The sequence below is a fragment of the Oculina patagonica genome, chromosome 11 (genome assembly GCF_052425735.1).
Source record: "Oculina patagonica isolate OP01 chromosome 11, crgOcupat, whole genome shotgun sequence".
In the NCBI taxonomy this organism is placed as follows: domain Eukaryota; kingdom Metazoa; phylum Cnidaria; class Anthozoa; order Scleractinia; family Oculinidae; genus Oculina; species Oculina patagonica.
In genome coordinates, this window is record NC_135768.1 from 23,241,011 (window position 1) to 23,263,172 (window position 22,162).

The window sequence follows — 22,162 nt, forward strand, 5'->3', positions numbered from 1 at the left end:
AATGCAGAAGCCCCCAGGCTGGCATCATTAAGCTACAATAGTGGGTAGAGGCCAGCATCTGAAAGAAACCAGAAGTGAGAGATGATTTTGTCTTGATTGGAACGCCAGAAATATTCGAATCGAAAGATGGCGGTTCATTGGTAAAGTTGTCTCTCTGGCCGTTCTGTGGGTGGATTCCAAGACCTGCCAAGGCATTTTGGACGAGTTCTGACTTCCAAAGAATGCAATCGGTGCAACATTTTGCCGGCAGGATTGGGTGGCTCGACACTTATAAAAAATATATGGAAAAATATATGGAATAAAGGTAGGAAGCCTTTCATGCCGCCGCCATGACTGTTTTTCCCAAGCATCGCTTTCGGTCAGCAACGAGGAAATTTCAGGTTTGCAAACATAGCTCTAATCGAATAGTAATTGCTGAGTCTGCTGAATGATTGATGGGAAATTTCCTTGGTGAACGGAAGGGAATAGGGTTGAAGTTTGCTGCAAATGTATATTTTTGAAGTCAGAATTATTTTTTCATTAAAAAAATGGAGGCAAAGATGTGTGTTTTTTGTTGTTGTCCTGTTACGTAGAAAACGGGCATTTTCAGATTTGCTGCTGAACAAACAACCATATGCAACAGAAATCAAGAGTTTTAGTCAGTTAGTTGGCTTTTAAAGCTATGAAAATTATCACTTTGCCATAATCAAAGGTCTCTGTGAGACTACGACTATTTTGCTATGGTTTATCTGTTGGCAGTCAATTGTGGTATGGAGTAGTTCTTTTTAAAGGGTGAATTAGGCTTTTCACTTTGTTTAGGAGTGCAAGTGTTGAAATATGTATATTTGTGTTGTCCTGGATATTCTGGTTAGTTTATTATGAGGAATGTAGGAACGGCGGAACGGTACGGTTGATGAGAGGAACATTATAAAATGCGCATTGACGTATTTTCTTAAAACGCAGTATGTGTGAATTTTGTAAAACGCAGAAGTGTGAAACATTTTAAAAAGTGGCAACAACAGCTACCAAAACAAAGAACCATTTCAATTAAAAATACGTCAATTTAAGGTAAAGAAGGCGTGGAATAATGATTATTTGGGGGGGTTAGGGTGAAGTGGGGCATAGGTTCGAGATAAAGAAACGCATAAAGCCGAAGTAAGTTAAGAACGCTGTTAAAAGGGAAATGAAAGTTCCTGAAGTTAATAAGTTTGTACTGAGAAATTTCTAATGGAATCGCAAGAACAAGGGGTTTCTATTGAGGTCATTTATCCAAGTCAAACCCTGCTTAAGGTGAGCTGTTGTGAGATGAGCTACGTGTTCTCTTATACCACATGGAAATAGTTGTTGTCATCTTATCGCCAAAGTTAAGGTTTCTTGGGCGGGTTTAGTAATTGGATGGGGTACCAATAGGAAACTCCTTGTTGTTAAATTTTGTTGTTGAGTTTTTGAAATCCTTTTTGTCCTTCAAAGTGTTATTGTGTTTAACAAATTAACTGACAAAAAAGTAACAAGCCAAAAAAGAAAGCTCAAAAAATGAAAAATTTTAACCCCTTCTTATAACATAAAAATACACAAAAGACCATGGTGCATGTTTTATTTAATAACTCAAAACTCATTTACAGCAGTTAAAGTTTCAATATCACATTAAACGAGCAAAACATTTCGTTTTTAAGAGTAACACATCGGCTTATGTAAAAGTTATCAAGTTTCCAAAAAAAAATTCAATCACTTTACAAATTTGGAAGTACAACAATACATTTTCCTTTTTCTAAGATGAAAACTAACCTGAGAAAAATCGACCGAATTTCAAATTAACTACCAATAAATTGTACTGCGTAAACACAAGGATTGCATCTCAAAAACCATGGCAAAGTATTAAAACTTTACATTTCCAAATAAATCATTAAAGACACATAACTTATGATACAAGCGAGATTTTCAATCTAAAAAAAAGGTGATCCAAAGAGCATTTTGTACCATTTGGAATTTTATCTATTCATACTCAACCGACCGAAACACGTGCGAAGCAACAAGAAAGATAATTTACCTCAATTTCTAGCTTCGAATATAGACCCAAATCTCCAAGTAACTTTCTCTGACACTCGAAAAACGTTTCAGATCATAATTCCTTCTCAAAGACCATCTTAACGAGCTTTTAAACCCTATTAAGGGCCTCTTCATATGATCCCGGTTGACCGGGCTGGCCCAGTTACCGAGATCTCGGCTCACTCCTATTTTCTTGTAAAATTTTGGATGTGTTCATATGAGAAGGTGGGCCAGCCCGGTTACCGATATCTCGGTTTCTGCAACCGAGATCTCGACAACCGGGAAGAATATTTTCCCATATGAACGCTCCAGCCCGGTCGCCGGGACGCAACTTTTTTTGAGAAAATAGCTTCCCTTTCGTAATTGGGCGGTCCAAATGGTTTAATTTTGCCTTGTATCTATTTCCACTTCAGAAATATGCGAATTAGCTTTATTAATAAAGTTAAATGGGTCAATAAAGCTACGATAGTCGCGAAAGATGCAACTTTATGTGTCGCCATTTTGCCTTCGTTTCTTGAATTTTATCCCCGTCAACCGGGCTGAAATTTTCCATATGAACAGAGGTCAAAATCCGTCCTGGTAACTGAGACAGCTCGTAAACCGAGCTCATGTGAAGAGGCCCTAAAGCTCGTTAGACCGAATCCGCCATATTGCTGAAGGAATAACTTCTGCAAAAATCGTCATGTAAGGCACATTAAAGTTTCTTGGCCGGAATCACTAGGTAATTGGCGGATAAAATTCACTTCCTGTATACCAAATTTGGAGGAGAACGGAAGTAACGCGAATTAAAATAATTTTGGCGATTTACGGTCTAATTAGACCAAAAATCTGTTTCAAATTATAAGAAAGAATAAAATCTTGGGTGATAACTTAAAAAGAAGACTTCATCTGTTTAGTTTCTAACTGAAATCTATAAACTGTCGGGCTTGCTTATACCCTACGTCAAAAACGTAATGTAAACCCGGTTACGGCTTTTGGGAAGCAGGATCCGTGTTTTCCACCACCTATGTACTCAAACAATTACCGGAAATTCGTTTTATCTTGCTGTGCGTCCTTTGTGTAAATTCAAAAGCATCGCTCACGAAAACATACTAACGAGCCTGTTAGCGACTTACTTAATCGCACAGTAGGAAATTCAGGATTAAATACTAAAACTGCCATACCAAAAATTCATAGAATGTATCATACCGTAGAAATGGAATAAAGTGGTAGCTTATCTCTCTAAAAAGAAAAAAAACTTCTTTAGCGCAGCTTAGCATATAACGGGAGAATTTAATCTCAACTGGTGTGTCAATGGGTGTGTCAGCATTGATAACAACTAAGACAACGGAATAGCGTAAACGGCTATAAATAAACACGGCAGAACAAAAGAAAACACGTGTTAAAAAAATTGAACATAACAGAAGTGAGAGAAAAAAAAGAACGAAAAGCGTAGCACTTTAAAAATTGTACGTTTTGGCAAACGATGGCAAATGAGTTAACCAGTTACTGATGGCAAAAATCACGAGCATAAATGAGAATTGCCAGATACTGCAACTCCGTTGACGTTTCCCCACTCGCTTACCAACCGCAGTGCGGAAATACTTCAAATTCCAAGACTAAAAGCGAAACCATGTAGCGATAACTTTATCGAAAAAACATCTGTACCACATGACACATTCATACAAACAACATCAACGCAAGATTGTACTCACTTAGCCCTCAAGGTAACTCTCTTGCTCCACTGAACATCTGTCTCTTTTCCAGAGTGAATTCTTCCAACGGTGAAGAAAAGTTTATGACAACTGTCAAGTTCAGTGCTATTGAAAACAAATTTATTGAGCAGTAGATAGAGCTCTATTGCTCCTTTAAACTTCGTAAACCGTTGAAAACCATTCCACTCCGCAACAGTTAAAAACCACTGGAATTTGTATCCGTTTATGTTATTTCATTAACTTCACTCTTGCCAAACTAAAGCATTAACGTGCGTATCTTTGTACTGATAACTTGGTACTAATGGATAAAACGCACTCTCCAAGAACTTTCCTTTTAATACAAAGAACAAAACGTTTTTAGACAGTTTATGACCGATTTGGCTTGCGTATGCAAAAATTACAGTTATCTTCAATCCATGACGTTGCAATTTGAACCCGCAAGTGTTTACGCAATACTAATGAGAGCCCCTTTCATCACCTACAGCGGAATATGCCCTTTCCCACCCTCCCTGGAGTTTTTTTGGTTCTTCTATTGTTCTATAGATAATAACGGCAAATAAACCAATCAAAATCTGTTTTCTGCCCATATTTTTAGAGAACTCTTGGGGTCCTAGAAGAAGGTTTTTCGTATTATTCCGTGCATTGAAATCGTACAAGGAAATCGTAGAGCCGCGCGGGTTGTATTTACAAACTTCCAAGGCCTTGTTTTGATTCTGAACAAGAAAAGAAACATATTTGGGACTTAAAACGGAAAGGAGAAACACTATAGAATTTTAAAGTGGCCTTAAAACGGAAAACCATGGAGTACAGAGTGCTGAAACCTTGTTGATGAAGGATTTATCTTTTCTTTCACCGCCGCGAAGATATGGTGTAATGGTGCTTACAAATGCGTTTTGAATTCAAATCACGGAGTTAAACAAGGACCAATTGCGGCTTCTCAAGTCTTTTGAGAACGAAATGGTAATGTACTGTTATTGCTTTGAACTTGGATGTAATTTTTTGAACGATCGGTAAATCCATTTAGTGTACAATTGACTTCAAAAGCCGGCTGCTCAAATTAAAACTTCGCTTTCAACATGAACATGTGGATAATTATTTCTGCCGTGCAGTACAGCACGGTGCGAAAAATTTCGATACTCTGCCGCTTGTCAACACATTTCTTGACTTCATCCAAACTAAAAATAAATTCTAAACAAAGTTTCTTTCAAGGTTCTCTGTAATTTTTTGGTAATGTTCTGTTATTGCTTTGAACTTGGATGTAATTTTTTGAACGATGGGTAAATCCATTTAGTGTACAATTGACTTCAAAAGCCGGCTGCTCAAATTAAAACTTCGCTTTCAACATGAACATGTGGATAATTATTTCTGCCGTGCAGTACAGCACGGTGCGAAAAATTCCGATACTCTGCCGCTTGTCAACACATGGTGTAATGGTGCTTACAAATGCGTTTTGAATTCAAATCACGGAGTTAAACAAGGACCAATTGCGGCTTCTCAAGTCTTTTGAGAACGAAATGGTAATGTACTGTTATTGCTTTGAACTTGGATGTAATTTTTTGAACGATCGGTAAATCCATTTAGTGTACAATTGACTTCAAAAGCCGGCTGCTCAAATTAAAACTTCGCTTTCAACATGAACATGTGGATAAGTACAAATTTCCGTTCTTAATCATTTTAGGTTAAATATTAGCGCCCGGCTTCAGTGAGTGAGACGCTTGTACTAGTACAACGCTTTAGACTGTGAAACACTGAACCACTCACATTCTCGATTAGTTGTGTCATATCTCATTTGAGATACTCACGCATAAAAAAAACTGTTATATAACGTTTATACATGTGACAAGTCACGTTTTTAACACGAGATCGCAATTGTTGACGCAATACTAATGAGAGACCCTTTCATCACCTACAGCGGAATATGTGACAAGTCACGTCTTTAACACGAGATCGGAAGTGTTGACGCAATAATAATAAGAGACCCTTTCATCGCCCACTAAGCGGAAAGAACTCCCTTGAGAAATTAAAACAGTCCCTTGAGAAATTAAAAAAGTCCCTTGGGAGTAGACAAGAATGTTCCAAATTTTGCCCACATCACTCCTAATCTCCTACTTTTGCTTGTAAACAAGCAAAATAGTCGAAAAAAGCAGTCATTACTATCATGTGCCCAGATATGTAAAAGCTAGAGCTTTTTCAATCACTGCTGGTATTTTCCACGCACATATGCGTTGTTAGGACTTAAAGGGTTAAAGATGAATTCCAGTCCGTACTGCGCAATCTCGGCTGCAATGTTTATGGGAGCCCAACACGAAGGAATGTTTACAAGCAAAACTAAAAATTCCGGCGACAAACTTACCTTTTTCTTCATTATTAACGCCAGATATCCTTGCAGAACAAATAATAACGAGTAGAAGAACCTTGACGCTATTTCAAACCGACGTTTCAGCTCATCGGAAATTCTTGAAGGAAACGAACTGTAATGGCGGACTAAAAAAGTTCATGTATGCTGTCACCGAAGTGTAACGTTTCAACGAATTCAAAACAAAAACGAAAACAAACCCCGAGTCTGCGCAGTACGGACTGGAAATCAGCTTTAATTAGTAACATCATTAAATACTTCCAGGGGAATTAGCAGTTAGTTTCATCAGTTGGAGATATTTTTAAGATCCCTTTTTAATACCTCAGTGACACTTTTCCCTACCCCTTTCCATAATCCCTATTCTTCTTAAAATTTCAGCCTGAAAACGGTCCACTTTCGAGTGGAACCTCCCCATAAAGTCCACTGTATACGTAGAAGTTAGGGATCAATGTAGGTTTCTGGGAAACTGCCCACCTACTCCTCCCCCAACCTAATATTAACCCTTACTTATCGCTTTGGGAAAAATGTTAGGTTTGGGGAGGGGTAGGTGTGCAGTTTCCCAGAAACCTAAATTGATCCGAAGTTAGGCACCTCCTCCCCGTTAGGCATCCTCTTTTTTTCCAATTATTAATTAATTTAATAAATATATTTATCATTTTAGGGTCAGCTTCCGGTGTACGTTCACCTTGTTCCGTGAAAGCATCCTGGCGCCTTCCTTTGACACATCAGACAACACATGTCTACTACAGAGTCAGCCATTACTGTTCAGCTGCCGAGCAGCCAAGCCTGGTGTAGTACGTGTCTGTCCTTGCCGCTCGTACCGCAAAGAACAAGTAGCTTTGTGTGAAACGTGTTGAACAAACAAAGGATTCCTGATTTTCTTACCTTGCTGCCTTTACAGGAGCTACGTCCCGGGGATTTTGCGGATTTTTGGTCTAAACTGTTCTAAAATTGTTGGTTGGCAACTTAACCCACGAAAAACTTTATCTTTGAAGATCTATAGGAAGATATATACTCATAACTTGCGGAGAGAAAACAAACAACGGCTATAAATATCGATTTTTTGAAGACGCGAGGAAACAACTTAATTTTTCAAATTGCAATCCATTTCCATCCGAGCTATCCGCAGCCAACGATGCTTGTTAACAGTTTCACTGCTCTAATTTAGCAATTTTTAATAAAAATGGACCATTATTTTTCCGTTTCCTACGACACAAATATAAATTTTGGCTGTTCAAAAATCTGGAAAGATCCGTGAGAAAGCCACTTTTGACTTTTATCGTCGTTTCTAATTCCGCCATCTAAAATAAATTGCTATCCCCGATTGTTTACTCATTTGTAACATGCGCTACGTTTCGCGCGTTTCCAGCCCCATAAAGCGTCGTCTACACGAGCAATTTTTTATTTGGAAATTTTTATTCGCTCGTCAGTAGACGAGAAAAATTGGCCAGTTTTTTATGTTATAAATATATTTGCTGAGAGTCTGGCGCATAAGCTTTTATGTGTCAAATAAAAGTTGTCACATACCTAACATTGCTCGTGTACATGACTCGTCACATAAAATGTGGCAAATATTGCGACAGCATTGGTGGGGGTCTCCAATCTCCCACTGGGCACTGTATACGCCGAGTTTCTGCGTATCTCTGCTGTCCAAAGTCATTACTGGTGCACTTAACTTTGAACTGTTGATAAAGAATTGTTGTGCCATCTACACGATCAAATATAATTGTCACATAAAAATTGCTCGTGTAAACTCAGGGGCGTAGCCAGCTTTTTAAAGAGTTGTAGGCCTGGTCAATCGGCCCGTAAGGACCGCTTTTCGAGGGGGTTGGGGCAGAGGAGGTCGGCCGAAGATTATACCTAAATTATAATATTTCATAGGAAGGAATTGCACCAGTTTTCACTCATTCCAAAATAAACTCACTTGTCTTTTACGGTACAATGCCATTGTGCGTTCAGTCTGTCACCTGGCAGTCTAGGAGGGTCTAAATGGGGTGCACGTGGTGGCTTTTACGGTTAACAGTTAATATTTTGGCTGTTTTACGGCTAACGGTTAATTTATTTCCATTTCGGTTAACAGAAGTTAAAAATTAGTTCCATTGTTTTTAAAAGTTAAAGATCAATTTCCATCATTGAAAAACATATTTTAGGTCTTAGGACCATTCTGGGACGATGAAGTGATCTAGTCGTTTTTTATTTATTATTACTGACCGTTTTTTTACGCGTTTTACGGCTAACGGTTAACCCCATTGAGACCCTCGTCTAGAAGACTCCCGAGTTTGCACTTGCTAGATGAGCCTTGATCTCATCGCGAAAGGGTAGCTGTGGAATGCTAAGGTACGTTACAAATTGCTTTCAATTTTTCTTGAAAGAGTTTCAGCCTGATTTTTTTCTATCACACATTTTGAAAATACGAGCTCGAGTGGGTTAAAAAAATTGTAGGCCCGGACCTTCGGGCCTATAGGCTGGCTGCTACGCCCCTGAAACTGGCCTTTAATCTCGCGTCCGTCAAGGGACTTTGCGCACGTCTTTCTTTCAAACCAGGAGCATTTGCTTCTACTGTTAAAACCATGCGCTACGTTTCACTCGTTTCAAGCCCCGCTAACCACCCTAAGAGGGATGTTATCTTTCTTTTATTTTCTTTCTCTCCCCTATAATTGTTTTGTATTCCGTCTTTTAGGATTTGAGAAAATTTTTCGCCGTTCCGTCTTTTAGAATTTGGGGTAATTTTCCGCCATTCCGCCCATATAAAAGGTTTAGCGCCAAAGGGACTTTTTGAAAATGACTTTATTGAAACAAGCACAGGGCATTTTAAGCTTAACATAATTAAATGCTAACACCAGTTTGCAGCTCCGCGCTTGAGGTACATGAAGTCAATGAGACAATGATTTTTGTTGTTAATTTAAAAAGCAATGGTGAATCTAATCGACTAAAAATCAGTTGCTTAAAATCATTTTGCTGTTAATGAGGGTCTTCCTAACATTGCTATACAACAACAACAGCAACAACAAAACAAGGACATGTGAAAGTTTGAAGGTGAGCGGTGTTCTTTTCCCATGCTTAGTGTTCATCTTGCTTGCTCGTCCCAGCCTCTTCAGAGGAATATTCACCCGGCTTGTAAGCTCCTGTCTTTTGCCTTTGTCGGTGATTTGAAAACCACACTTGAACCTGTGAAGATCAATGAAAAGCAGTTTTTAAAAGTGACACCGACTCTCTCTTCTCCGCTGAGGCCTTTTTCGTGCTGCCTTGATCGCTAGCAGTTCGGAGGCTGGGGAGAGAGGAAAAGAAAGCGCGCGGGGAGCGCTGGGAAGGGAAAAACGAGAATAGAGGCTCCCGCGTTTTCTCTTCTTCCATTGCCTCCCACGCATCCTCGCTCTCGCCTTCCGTCTCCCCCTCCCCCCCCCCCCAGGAAGCCTCTGCGAAGGAGAGAGAGACATGTACCATATTCTCTCTATCAACCCCCTCCCCTCTGTTAAACCTTTATAATAAGTACCTGTTTCAAGGAAAAAAGATATAAACCCCTGCTCGCATTCTAGAAATTACCTGACGTTTATTCAACTGCATTGTTGAACAGATTCCTCGCACGGTCTCTGCATCGGGTCGTCCACTGCATTGAACAAAAATCTCATCAAGCATGGCCCTCTGCCAAGTCTTCAGTTTCACTGGTGTTGGTGATGGCTTTATTTTGACTTTTAGCGTCGTTGGTGTTGATGTTGTTTCTGTGGCCACAGCAGCGCGCTTTCTTTTTAAATTTGGCTTCTTCGCTTGGGTGTCCAGAAATGACTGCTTTTCAGTGCTGCTAGTTAGGAACTCTTTCATCTTAAGCCACACTACCTTTCCAGAACCACTGGGTAGAGATGGCGGGGGTCGCTTCAGAATGTCGGACATGTGTGATTTTGAACGGCCGATATATTTAGCAAAGTCTGAACGCATAACACCGTTGCAGTCCAGCCACGTTGCTAAGCAGTCAGCAATTTCTTTTGGAGTTTCAAGCTCTGGATATTGATCTAAATCCACCATCACTGCATTGTTTGGCTGGTCAGAACTGACTTCCTTTTCTTCTGTATTCCCTTCTTCGCTTTCTTCATCGCTTGCACATTGAGCGGTCGGAATCTCAACGACTTCAAACTTAATGCGCTTCGTTTCACGGATTTCATTAAGAGCCTCCAAAAGTAAATCTTTCTGATCTTCTTGAACCTGGATTTGAAAAGAGTTCATGTTTTTGGAGTATCAGAAGACGGGCGATCAAAGGGGTATATGTTCAGATTAAGTCTCTACACTCGTGACAAGCCTTCACAGCAGTCAAAACCAGAGATTTTCGAAATCGCTGGAACAAAAAAAAATCAAAAAATTAAATATGGAATAACGTTGCTCCTGCTGCGAAAAAGAAACAAGAGTTTACAAAACAGAGTTAACGGACTAAGCTCATGTTTCGAGTAAGTAGATGGGAAATCCAATCGTGAGTGCGGTAGTTCCCAGTCCCTGTGAGACACGGCCATATAACAAAGATGGTGTTTAAATAAAATCTTGCTATTCATAATTTTACTTTGAAGGCCTAACGAACTAATTTCTTTAGATAAAAATCTTCCACCATTTGCTGAACGAAGAGATACGTTGGGTAAAATATCGAACCAAATGATTGCTCGACTTCGATCGGGAACGAGGCGCAAAAAAGTTGATAAATCGAACGCAAACATTCGTGAGTAGAAAAAGTTTGACCTTCGTATTATGGAACTCTTCTTTTGATCGCCTTGTTACAATATCCTTGTAAATACTGAGCTTTAACCCTGTTTTTATACACTACCTTCATTCCGAACTGTCGTGGTCTGTTGTGATTTGTTCAACTTGGTGTGTGTTCGATTTCGTTCGATGCCCAACCAAAATCGAATTAGAGCTTAAAATAATCCATCGTTCGATTCGATTCGATGAAAATTGCTTTCGATTTTGTTCAATTTTATACCCCAGGATTGTGTTGTTTACCGACTTTAGCCGACAAAGTCAGTCTCTCTTTCCCTATGTCGACGAAAAATGCTCATAAAAATTATATCGTACCTTAACCAGATGAAAGTTTTGAGGATCCAAGACTTATCAAAGAACTATCGAACTAAAATGGCTGCCGTGAACAACGCTGTTTTCCAGTCCGCTCGCGGTAGTCGTGGAAAGGTAAAAAAATTGAGACTGGACTACCGGACAAATACGATCTCGATCAGTTGAAAAAAATGTTTTACAAAAGACATTGACAGAGAGCCTGAAGAGTCTGATTTAAGTATTTTAGGAACCAACGCGATGACTTTTTGTGATAGAAAGCCAAAATAGTTCTCAACATATTGGACAGGACGTTCAGATAAAGGCACCACACGCACAAGTAGCAAGAAGGACATGTGTCTTTACTATAAATCAATCCCCACTTTTTATATATTTTCTGAATTTACAACTGCGTGTTTTTTGTCCATTTCCTGTCAATTTCCCCCCATTATTTCTAACCTGGCTTTACCCGATAAAAAGATAAATAATTTCTTTGATTTCTGATCATTATTAATTCTCAAGTCCTGTCCAAACAGATTGAATTTTGCCTTACCGTGAGAAAACTGGTTTCTAACTACACTCCCAAAGAAGGACTGGGCGCTATTTGTTCGTACATGTTCCTACGAAGTTTAATGATCGAGAGTATCACGGTGATTTGAATGTTGTTTACGGAGGATTTCTTATTAATAAGGTAAGACAAAGCACAACGAGTTAGTGAGAGAGAAAGCTCGAGTTTGCTAGTCAACAAATGTTGTCAAATAGAAAATAATTTTAGCCAGTATTTGTGAGATCCCCGGGAGGTATTACATGTATTTCCGCAAACACTGACGTTTTGTATTATATTTTGTTTAAAGAGGAAGTTAAATTGGCAAGCAAATTGCAAAATTTCTGCCTTTTATTTTACTTTGAAGGGCTTTTTGTTTATTTTTTTATACTCAGCTTCTGGTGTCTTGACAAAAAGGAATGCTAGAATTCAAGCATTTTTAAGCTCTTAAAACTACATGAAAGCGAAATGTATTTGGCGATTTTATTGCAGTGCTTGCACATGCATGGTGAAATAATTACATGTACAGAGAAATCCTGATTTCCGGGACCCTCAATCTTTTGAACAACATTGCTACTCAAAATTTTAAATGTTATCGTTATTTGGCTGATTTTGCTTAACTCAGTAATACACCAAAATTTAACTTCCAATGTTTTGAGCTCCCAATTTCTTGAGCCAATTTTCATTTCCTTTCTTAGGTTCAATAAATTGAATTCCAGGGCCCAGTTGTTCAAGGAGCAGATAACGCTATCCACGGGATAGAGCAGTTTTTGATTGAGTGTCGTAAAACCAAAACCAAAGTAATTACTTCGGCCAATCACAAAGGACACAGACAATCCAGTGAACCAATCAAAACTCGAAGCAAATACATGTAGCCGACACAAAGCGCGGGAAAACGTGCACGAGCGAGTCACGATTGGTTTTGGTTTTAGTTCTGATTGGCTGAGAAAGTGGTGCAAGATTTTTAAGCCAATCACTGAGCGTAGTAAATATATGCAAAACCAAAGCAAACGCAATTTACTTTCGACACTCAAGTGAAAACCGCTCTAAATGGCTATCCAGTGGTTAAGTTTTAAAAAAGCATACTGCGTTATCCACCGGATAGTGATTTAGCCGGTGGATAGCGATAATCACTATCCACCTTTTGATCAACTGAGACCAGGGTCATAACTAGCAAGAGGCAAGACTTGCCTCGTCTTGATTTTAATTTAATATGCTTACTTGGGAAAATAATCCCTTGTTGAACGAGAATGATTTTTTTCAAGGAATACCTTATGAAAAGTGTTTTAAAAAGAGTATCAGAGCTTCTAGTTCTCCAAATTTCCTGGAGGCCATGCACCCAGAACCTCCTAGCAAGATCTTGCCTTGTCTATGCCAAAGGTCTGGTTATGGCCCTGAATTCCACGGCAAGGGACCGTTCATTATTTATGTCAGGGGGTGGGCTGGCAAGAATAAGGAGTGGGTCACGATCAATCCGGGATCGACATTCATAGGGGGGTCATGAAGGAACCTGCGTACAAAGAGGGGGAGGGGAGGGGGGCTATCTGTTTTTTATGATTTTTGATTATGATTGCTGGTTATTTTTAAGAAATGCTTTCACTGTTGTTCTCTGATATTATAAATGGAAATGTCAAGAGTCTGAAACATAATAGCTCTGTACATCACAGTTTAAAGGTCTCCCGTGTAAAAAACCAACCGGGATCTTGGCGGGATCTTGCCGGGATCCTGGCGGGGATCCCGGCGGGACGGGACCGGGAATCTTGGCGGGATTATGGCCGCCAAGATCCTGCCGGGAATAAAAATCCTGGCGGCCATAATCCCGGCAGGATCCCGGCGGGATGCCGGCTGGGATTCCTGGCGGGAAACGAATTCCCGGCGGCCATAATCCCGCCAAGATTCCCGGCGAATTATCTTGCCGAGAATCTCGCCAAGATCTTGGCCTGAAGAGAAATTCCCCGCTGCCAAAATCTTGACAAGATTCATGGCAAGGATCCCGGCAAGAATTTTGGTTACCGACAATTTCTTTTCTCGAAGAGATTCATGACAGGAATTCTGGCATTTATTTACAGCGTAGATCAGATACTGACAAACTAATTAAAACCATAGTAAACATATCTTGGCGTTTCGCATACCGGCAAAACAAACACACTGGTTCTGTATCAAACAACATCATTTATTTACAGAAGCTTACAGAAAAAGATGGCCACAGTTTTGCTACCAAGCACATATATTTCTCAATGGTTGCACAAGTCGGAGAGAGCGAGCTTTAGTTCACAAGCAAAAAAGCGAATATTCTTCTGCAAAATGTTTTGAACGAGACAACAAATACATAAAGGCAACTAACCTTTACCTTGTGCTCAAGCGAAGGAAGATGCAATGATGTTAACTACCAAACGAGCGAACTATCTTTCGATCATCTGCGAACAAACCACCGAAGACGAAGGAGCATTCTTTCCCGAAGCTTTTTAAATAACAATACAATATTTAAGCATAAGTTTACGTCTCAAGCATCAACAGGTACAACTTCGCATTAAATGGCCCGTACTCAAAATGTCTATCTCCTTCCACTCGGCACTGTTCGAAGTTCAACAAGTCCATTGACGAATCCCACAAGATGGCGCTGTCAAATTAACAAGCTGTCGCTCGAATTAACAGCAAATTCCAGCAGTTTCCACAGAGGAGCTCTTCCCTGAAGTAAGGTCGATTCTAAACTCAAGTTCATAACAAAAGCAGCCAAAAAACACATTTTTCCAGCCCTGGTTGTAAAGAGCAAGCACTCCGACTGAAAATAAAATTTTTCTCTTCCCGAGGGTGGCGTGTACAATGTCCCACGTGACCTAAGGCAGCCAATCGAAACGCTCAGTTCACGACACCTTGCGGGAAAAGGCGGGAATATTCTTCGCTATCTGGGTGGTCTTCGGGAAGGTAAATAAGCTCTAAAAATATAAATCTCTTTCATATCCTCTTCGGAGCCACAATTAAAACAGCATCTAGATGTTTGGTTTTTCAAGGCAAAAAGCGCAATTACAGCGGATTCCCGAGTGCATTTGCAATTGGAAGAAAAAGGCTGACAGAAATTTGCCATGATTGGCTTTTGTCATTGGATTACTCAAAGGTATTAATTAAGGTTCCTCAAAGGTAAGAAAAGAAAGAAAGAGTTAAAAAAAACTTGAAAAACAGACCGCGGATCAATAAAAATTCTTATCTTTTAATTTATCTTCACTTATTATCACGCACCTCTTTGTCGCGCCAATTGGTCTAGACTGATAAAACTTTCCTCCTGGGAATTACCTCCGCGGCTCACCGTCACGTATTATATTTTTTTCGACATTTTAAAAATCAAACTGGTTTAATTACTACTTTGAGTACTTTCATTAGTACTTTAAGTTTATTTCATCAATACACGCCATGACTTGCATTCCGACCACAGCATAATACTATTTGTGAGAATTTCAAAGCATCGACTTTTCCCGGTGAGAACTGAGAAGTGAGTTGAATCTCGCCGGGAACGCTACCGAGATTTATTCACGCTGTGAAAAATTTGCCGTGTTTTTTTTTTCTTGCCGGGATCTTGGCGAGAATATAATTCCCGGCAAGATTCTTGCCGGGATCCGTGGCGGGAAATTCTACCCAGGCGGGATCCTGGCGGGAAGTCTGTTTTCTTGGCGTGATCCCGGTCTCGGCAAGATTCTTGGCGGGATCCCGACGTTCCGGGAATTTTTTTCCCGGTCGGGATCCCGGCGGGATATAGCCATCTCGGCGGGATCTTGACGGGATCCCGGTTCGTGGCGGGATCCCCGCCGGGATCCCGTCGGGATCCCGGTGTCTTTTTTACACGGGTTCCGCACACGTGGGGACAAGATGCAGAGACACGTCGCAGCGACGTGTAGCAGTGACAAAATCATGTGTTGTTCACACCGAGGGGACTTGAAGCGGGGACAGGTAGCAGAAAGAAAATCACAATGTGACACACGCAAGAAAATGTAGCAGGACATGTTCCAGGGACATGTCGCAGCAACATGCCCCTCGTGTTACGTCCATGTCCCTCGTGTTACCTTGAAACGTTTACATGGCAAAACACGACCCCAGCTGAGAGGGTTACCCTACCCAGCAGACCGGGCAACCTGCCTAGCCGGGTTACCCCACCTATCATGTAAACACGATCGAGTAAAAATGAGAGTTTATATGGACAGGCGGGTTACCCCACCTAGGCGGGTTACCTCACCTACCCGGGGTCCCCCACCTCCATGTACTAAACAGGCCCTTAGTAAACAGTGTTTCGTCAACAAGAACAAAACATACAGTCAGGGAGTTAAAACGGGGTTTCAAACAAGGTGGCCGTAAGTAGAGCTGTCCGCTTACGAGAGTGTCAGTTAAGAGAGCTTTGACTGTACTTGTAAGTTATTTATAATGGACTTGTGTCAATGAGCTAAAGAGGCCTATGCCGCATTTGATTTTTAAGTTAAATTTAAGGAGACTCGCTTTTTATCTTAGGTTTTAGGTTTTAAATACCTTAGTCTTTTTAATGATTTTCAACAATTTTTATCAATTTTAGCATTTTATTTTAAGATTGTCGAGTTCGCTTTTAATTTTTTTATTGGTCAATTTTTATGTTTTGAGGACCATCCTGAAAACCAGTTATAGTGATTGGAGGCCTCCTCATTAATTATTTTTGTGTTATTATTATTATTATTATTATTATTATTATTATTATTATTATTATTATTATTATTAAATATTATTATTATTATTGTATGTAAGGAAGAAAAACCAAAAAACAAAGCAATATAGGTCTGCAATGTGTGCAGAGGGCAAGATTTCATAAACCTTAAAAGTTGGAAAATTAATGGGTGATGAGTTTCCTTTTAAGTGTAATTGTCGACTTATAAGCTCATCAAAATCCATGCTGGTTTCTCTAGAAACACGAACTTACATTTCTAGGAGTTAATCTTGAATATGTTTTTCTTTCATACAGACATAACAAGTTTTCTTCAAGAACAAAAGGGAAAGGAGTGTGTCCTCTTAAGGTGAGGACATAAATGATAGACATTTTTGTAACTGTTTTGGGTGAGTATATGCATCAAGTACTGGGTGATTTGCTTCAAAGGGTGTTGACATTTCTTACCGTGTAAGTGCTGTTGTTTATGGGAGGCGCAGTGGCCTCATGGTTAGAGCACCAGAATCTGGAGCGAACGTTCTGGGTTCAAGCCCTGGCTTGGGTCACTGTGTCGTGTTCTTGGGCAAGACACTTAAATCTCATAGTGCCTCTCTCCACCCAGGTGTATAAATGGGTACCAGTGATATTATGCTGGGGTGTACCCTAGGAGGGACTAGCATCCCATCCAAGGGGGAGTAGAAATATTCCTAGCTGCTCAATGCTATCAAAACTGGGTAAGCTCCAGCAGTATGCGCCACTTGGCTTGAGGTTGCCCTTTATTTATTATAAGTGCTGTTGTTTATGAACCTCACAAAATTCAATAAATGTATTTAGCATCAATAGTATGCTTCAAAATCATTAATCAAAAGATGGGGAATACAAAGTAGAAAAAATCAATTCAAATTGATGCATAAAGCCAATGATTATCAAACACAACTCGAGAGGACCAGTAACGAGCTAAAATCTTTATTTTCAGGAACATTGTCAACACCTGTGCACCAAAGCAAATTTCAGGATGCCACGGGGCTCTTCCAAGACATCTCGAAAACGCTCTTCCAAGACACCTCGAAAGCGCTCCTCCAAGACACCTCGAAAGTGTCGTGAATGCAAAGAATGTGGCAAATGGATTGATTCATCCCATTTTAAAGAACACGAAAGAACTCACACAGGAGAAAAGCCTTTCAAGTGTGATGAATGTAATAAGAGTTTTAGCAGTTCAGGCAACCTTTCTAAACACAAAAGAATACACACAGGAGAGAAGCCTTTTAAGTGTGTACACTGTGACGCAAGCTTTAGAGTGTTATTAGGCCTACAATCACACAGTAGAAAACACACAGGAGAGAAGCCTTTTAAATGTGAGCATTGCGACAAACATTTTAGGCACTCAGCAACCCTTAAAAGACATAGCAGGGTGCACACAGGAGAAAAGCCTTTTAAGTGCAAGCCTTGTGACAAGAGTTTCACGCAAGCAGGGCACCTTCAGAAACATGAAAGATCACATACAGGAGAGAGGCCTTTTAAGTGCAGCCATTGTGACAAGTGTTTTTACCAAAAAATACAACTTCAACAACATACCATGATACACACAGGAGAAAAACCTTTTAAGTGTGAACATTGTGACAAGTGTTTTAGACATTCACTATCTCTTGTTGAGCATACTAGGATACACACAGGAGAGAAGCCTTTTGAGTGCAAGTATTGTGGCAGGTGTTTTTCCAAAGCCACAAACCTTCGGTATCATATTAGAATACACACAGGAGAGAAACCATTTAAGTGTGAGCATTGTGACAAGTGTTTTGCTAGGAAAGGAAACCTTAAACAACATAACAGAATACATACAGGAGAGAAGCCTTTTATGTGCCCACAGTGTGGCCAGTGTTTTCGTCATGAAAAGTCCTTTCAAGTTCATCAAAAAAAACACCGTGAAACTGAGGTGCACTCTAGTGACATCCAATATGATGGTGTTGTAACTGAAGACATGCCAGGTTGTACAATTGAGCTGTTGGATTTGTCAGATGGCAATTGGCAGCCTAGCCATCCTTCAGAAACACTTTGACCATGCTTTGAAACAATTAAAAGCTGCGATATTCAGGGCTGCAAATAATATTTTCACTTGAAAGTACATATGTCCTACTAAGACACCATCTTGGTTGGACAAAACAAAATTGTTGTCAGACATCACCAAAAACAAAAGGTTGAATTTTATATTGTTGCCGTAAAATGGTTTACGATCACGGGCGGCAGAGCCAGGGGGGGGGGGGGGGTTTTCCCCCCCAATTTAAAAAAAAAAAAATTAAAAGGGTCCCCCCCCCCCCCCCCCCCAAAAATTGTCTGGACATCATGTCTGACCACACTTGGGATTTCGTCGGACATAGCAATTGGTCGGCCAATGTCCGATGACCGACTGTTATTTGCAGCCCTGGATATTATTGTCTTCAGTGTTTTGGAGACTCTGATGGAGGGAAAATAATACATCTGTTTTTTGTTGTACTAAATTATTGCATGTTTGTTGTGTTTGTGGGAACTCTGAACAAAGGTTTGTACAGGGAGTCACACAGCCTCATTGTCCAAACCATTTTCAAGTTTCTCTGTCCTCATAGCGGTACCTGGATACAGGGTCAAAATGCTGCCAATATCAACCTGTTGCTAAGAATGACATTATCACTATTTAATTTTGCACACTTGTAGTTGAAGCTGAGAAATGCTGAGGACAATGACTGTAACAATTTTTTCCTATTACGGTTCTCAAAATGTTCTTTCAGGGGAACATCTGGAATGGCAGCATTAAATGAACAATTCCTTTCCGAAAGCCTAAACATTTTTTTTCTGTCTCAAGAAAATCTTGAGTGAACACTTGACAGAATCTGATTTGATTGTTTTTGACTGAAACAGTGAAAACAATTCATTATGATGCATACAATGCATAAATACACATTGTTAAGCTAACCTTTTTTATATATTTTTTTTGTGGACACCGTCTATATTGTAAAATTTCAGAATTTCAGGTCAGAAATTCTAGAAACTTTTGTACAATTTTCATTTTGCGGGTATTAGATTTCTAGACAACATTTTTAAAAATATAAGAATATAATTTTGGGCTATTGTTTTCTTTTGACAAGGAGCAGGATAGATTCATTATTAGGTATGAGGTGAAAGGGAAATTTTTTAGCTCACTACAGCCTTGATAATTCATGCAAATGACATCATTTCAGTCTACAGTCACATGCACATTTTTCGATATCCAGGCAACAATCTGTAGCTTGCCCCAGGCCCCAAATGGCTGTGCTGCTCCCCACCTCCCCTTGATATCTACATTTGCCACCTTTTTTTAAAAAATGTACCTTCCATGACAAATGGGACCACTTTCTTGTACAGTAAAAACCTGCAAGTAAGAACTTAACATTTAAGAACCTGTTAGGCTAAAATTTGCAAATTAGATACCATTTTTATAAGAACCTATTTAGCCTCAAATTTGGAAACAGGTTCTTTTCTCTAAAATTGATTAAAAATGTTTACTTTTGGGAAATAAGTTTGGATAAAGCATTACTGAGCATGTATATCATGTCATATTCTAATGATTAGTGCTTCATTTTTACATAAGCACTTATGTGGTATGCAAATTTTCATACAAGGAATAGGCCGAATACCACAAAATTCTCTATAACAGTATTAAACATTTTTCTTAAGAAATTAAGAACCTATTAAGAACCTAATAAGCCTAAATTTGTGTTAATAACCCTTTATGCAAGAACCTATTTAGGCTAACCTGAAAAATAACAGGTTCTTACTCGTGGTTTTTTCCAGTACTCACAATGGATATACTGAATCTGTTTTTTAAGCCTTTTACATTAGCTACCCTTTACAATATTTACATGTAGGTGAATTAGCCTTTTAGGGCTGTCAGTTTGAGATTGTTTAAAAGCCATTTTGAATGCCTAGATAACATTTCTGTCAACCTTATTGCATTGTATTGTTTTATAATATTTTGGTTCTAGTAAGGTGTGTAATTCGGTTTCAGTAGTAAATAAATTGTGTTAATATGGTCTTTTTGATTGATTGATTGCCCTAGTTCTTTGATAAAGGATTAAAAATCCAATAGTACGGTGATTGCTTGCTAGTATTTGTGTAACATTTTTTTGAGTGGCCTTATTTTCAGGAAGGGCCAACGGGGGTGGAGGGTAGGGGATGGGATCTAAAGACTTTGGTGACACATGATTTGATTTTGCTCGATTTTTAACAAAGTAAATAGATTTTTAAATCTATCCAGTCAAATCAAGCATTGTAAAATCCCTAAAACGGTCGATTTGATTCGCTAGATTTTAATTCTTGTAAAAACTCTAGTGTGTAGAAATGTGTAAAGAATTTCTTTAGTTTCTGTAAGTAATTTACGGAGCTTAGGTCGGCATTCAAGTAACCCACCGCAAAACCGAAAATGCTGTTGCGTGTGTCATTACGTTTGGAAAAGCATTCGCGTTCAAACTCTTTGTGTTTCCAAATATGGTACTTGGCAAAAGCTCTGAACGCACGACACGTTTCAACCCCTTATGAGTTTCTGTTCACTACTCACAAACTCTGTTTTCTATCTTACTCCGCGAGCAAACTGCGCGTCTTATTTTTTTTGACGTTGTTTGAGTTAAAGTAAAATAAACGCCTTTCTCTAATAAACGCCCCATATCATTCTATTTAGCACAGCACCCCCCTCAAACAACCCTAGGGCTCCTAAAAGTTATGACGGTATCTTGGTTGTTTAAGCTTTCTTGAATCACATCAGTAATCTCTGGACCTTTGACACTCAAACGTCAGTCAAGTAAAGGTGCGTGCGAGAATTGTAATCAAGACATTAGGTGAGGTTAGCAACCTGTAACCAAATATTTCACGAGTAATTTGTTCGAAAGCGGAACAAAAATCTCGTACAAGAAGATCATTTCACTAAATTTTCTGCACAACCGACAGCAGTTAATTCTGAACATTGGTAACTTGCTATTTTTTAGTCGCAGTTTTTTCGCCATATATATTCAAGTCCTAAAGAAAGGTCTTTAAAAAACGGAGTCTACGGCAGAGGTTTTGCAAAGTTAATGACAGGTAAGCTTTTAGAAACTACTTGATAATTGAATGTTAGCGAAGATTTTTTGTATTTCATTCTTTACATTTTAAAGATAGCGTGGCCTAGTGTTTAGGGTGTTGGACTCGTGCTCTGGATGCCCCGAGTTTAAATAGCATGTGGATCTATGTACCGTTCAGGGGATATTTATTATACGAAATTTCCAGACTTCCTTTAATCGTTATGTAAAACAAATTTGGGGAGAAAGTGTAGTTTGCTAAAACACTCAGGAACTAGAAAAGCAACTTACATAAAAAGCTAGATTCATATTTATCATATTTATATTTTTTTCGATAGCGCATCTTTTTTAAAACATGCTTCTAATGTAAAGACGTAATGACTTGTGTCAAAAGAATTTTAGTTTTACAGTCTCTTTGTAAAAGTCGTGACACTCTGTTCAGTTTGAGCGATGAACGAGTAATTATGGAAATTATAAGGCGTTCAAGCCTGACTTACTCGAAGAGGAAGTTAAAACTGACCGTTCTAGCTTAATTTAAATTACGTTCCAGCTCTAATTGACTGGTTGAACAGGGAAAATGAAAAACAGGATGTAAATATAAGACTAATATATGAAACAGAAACAGCCATTCAACCAGAGATCTTCTAGTTCTCCATAATATGTCGTCTCGTAGCTGGCCACGGACGGAAGGTATATAAGAGAACTTGAATAGAGATCTTGCCTGGATGTACACGAACTTGCTCGCCTCTCAGAACTGTAAAGCAAATTAATTCAGTCAGCAGAATTGGTATGATGAACTTT

At 39.3% G+C, this 22,162-nt stretch overlaps 3 protein-coding genes across 3 annotated transcripts in view; 2 read left to right on the forward strand and 1 right to left on the reverse strand.

The window, feature by feature from the left end:
- LOC144629769 (alpha-1,6-mannosylglycoprotein 6-beta-N-acetylglucosaminyltransferase A-like) overlaps positions 1 to 7,324 on the forward strand; it is a gene marked incomplete at its 5' end in the record, with an annotated part of 32,070 nt that extends 24,746 nt beyond the window's left edge. Inside the window, one exon of the mRNA XM_078487979.1 lies at positions 6,737 to 7,324. Within this exon, the coding sequence (XP_078344105.1) occupies positions 6,737 to 6,932 (196 nt within the window). The remainder of the gene's footprint in view (positions 1 to 6,736) is intronic.
- Positions 7,325 to 8,844: 1,520 nt separating this feature from the next.
- On the reverse strand, positions 8,845 to 11,199 carry LOC144630045 (uncharacterized). The gene is made up of 3 exons (XM_078488326.1): positions 11,128 to 11,199; positions 9,619 to 10,402; positions 8,845 to 9,243 (listed from the first exon to the last, which is right to left on the reverse strand). Exons 2-3 carry the CDS (start codon positions 10,291 to 10,293, stop codon positions 9,136 to 9,138), a joined length of 783 nt encoding a protein of 260 aa, XP_078344452.1. The 5' UTR covers positions 10,294 to 10,402; positions 11,128 to 11,199; the 3' UTR covers positions 8,845 to 9,135.
- Positions 11,200 to 16,693: 5,494 nt separating this feature from the next.
- LOC144630044 (uncharacterized) lies at positions 16,694 to 18,533 on the forward strand. The gene is made up of 2 exons (XM_078488325.1): positions 16,694 to 16,711; positions 17,280 to 18,533. Exon 2 carries the CDS (start codon positions 17,317 to 17,319, stop codon positions 18,355 to 18,357), a length of 1,041 nt encoding a protein of 346 aa, XP_078344451.1. The 5' UTR covers positions 16,694 to 16,711; positions 17,280 to 17,316; the 3' UTR covers positions 18,358 to 18,533.
- Positions 18,534 to 22,162: the final 3,629 nt, after the last annotated feature.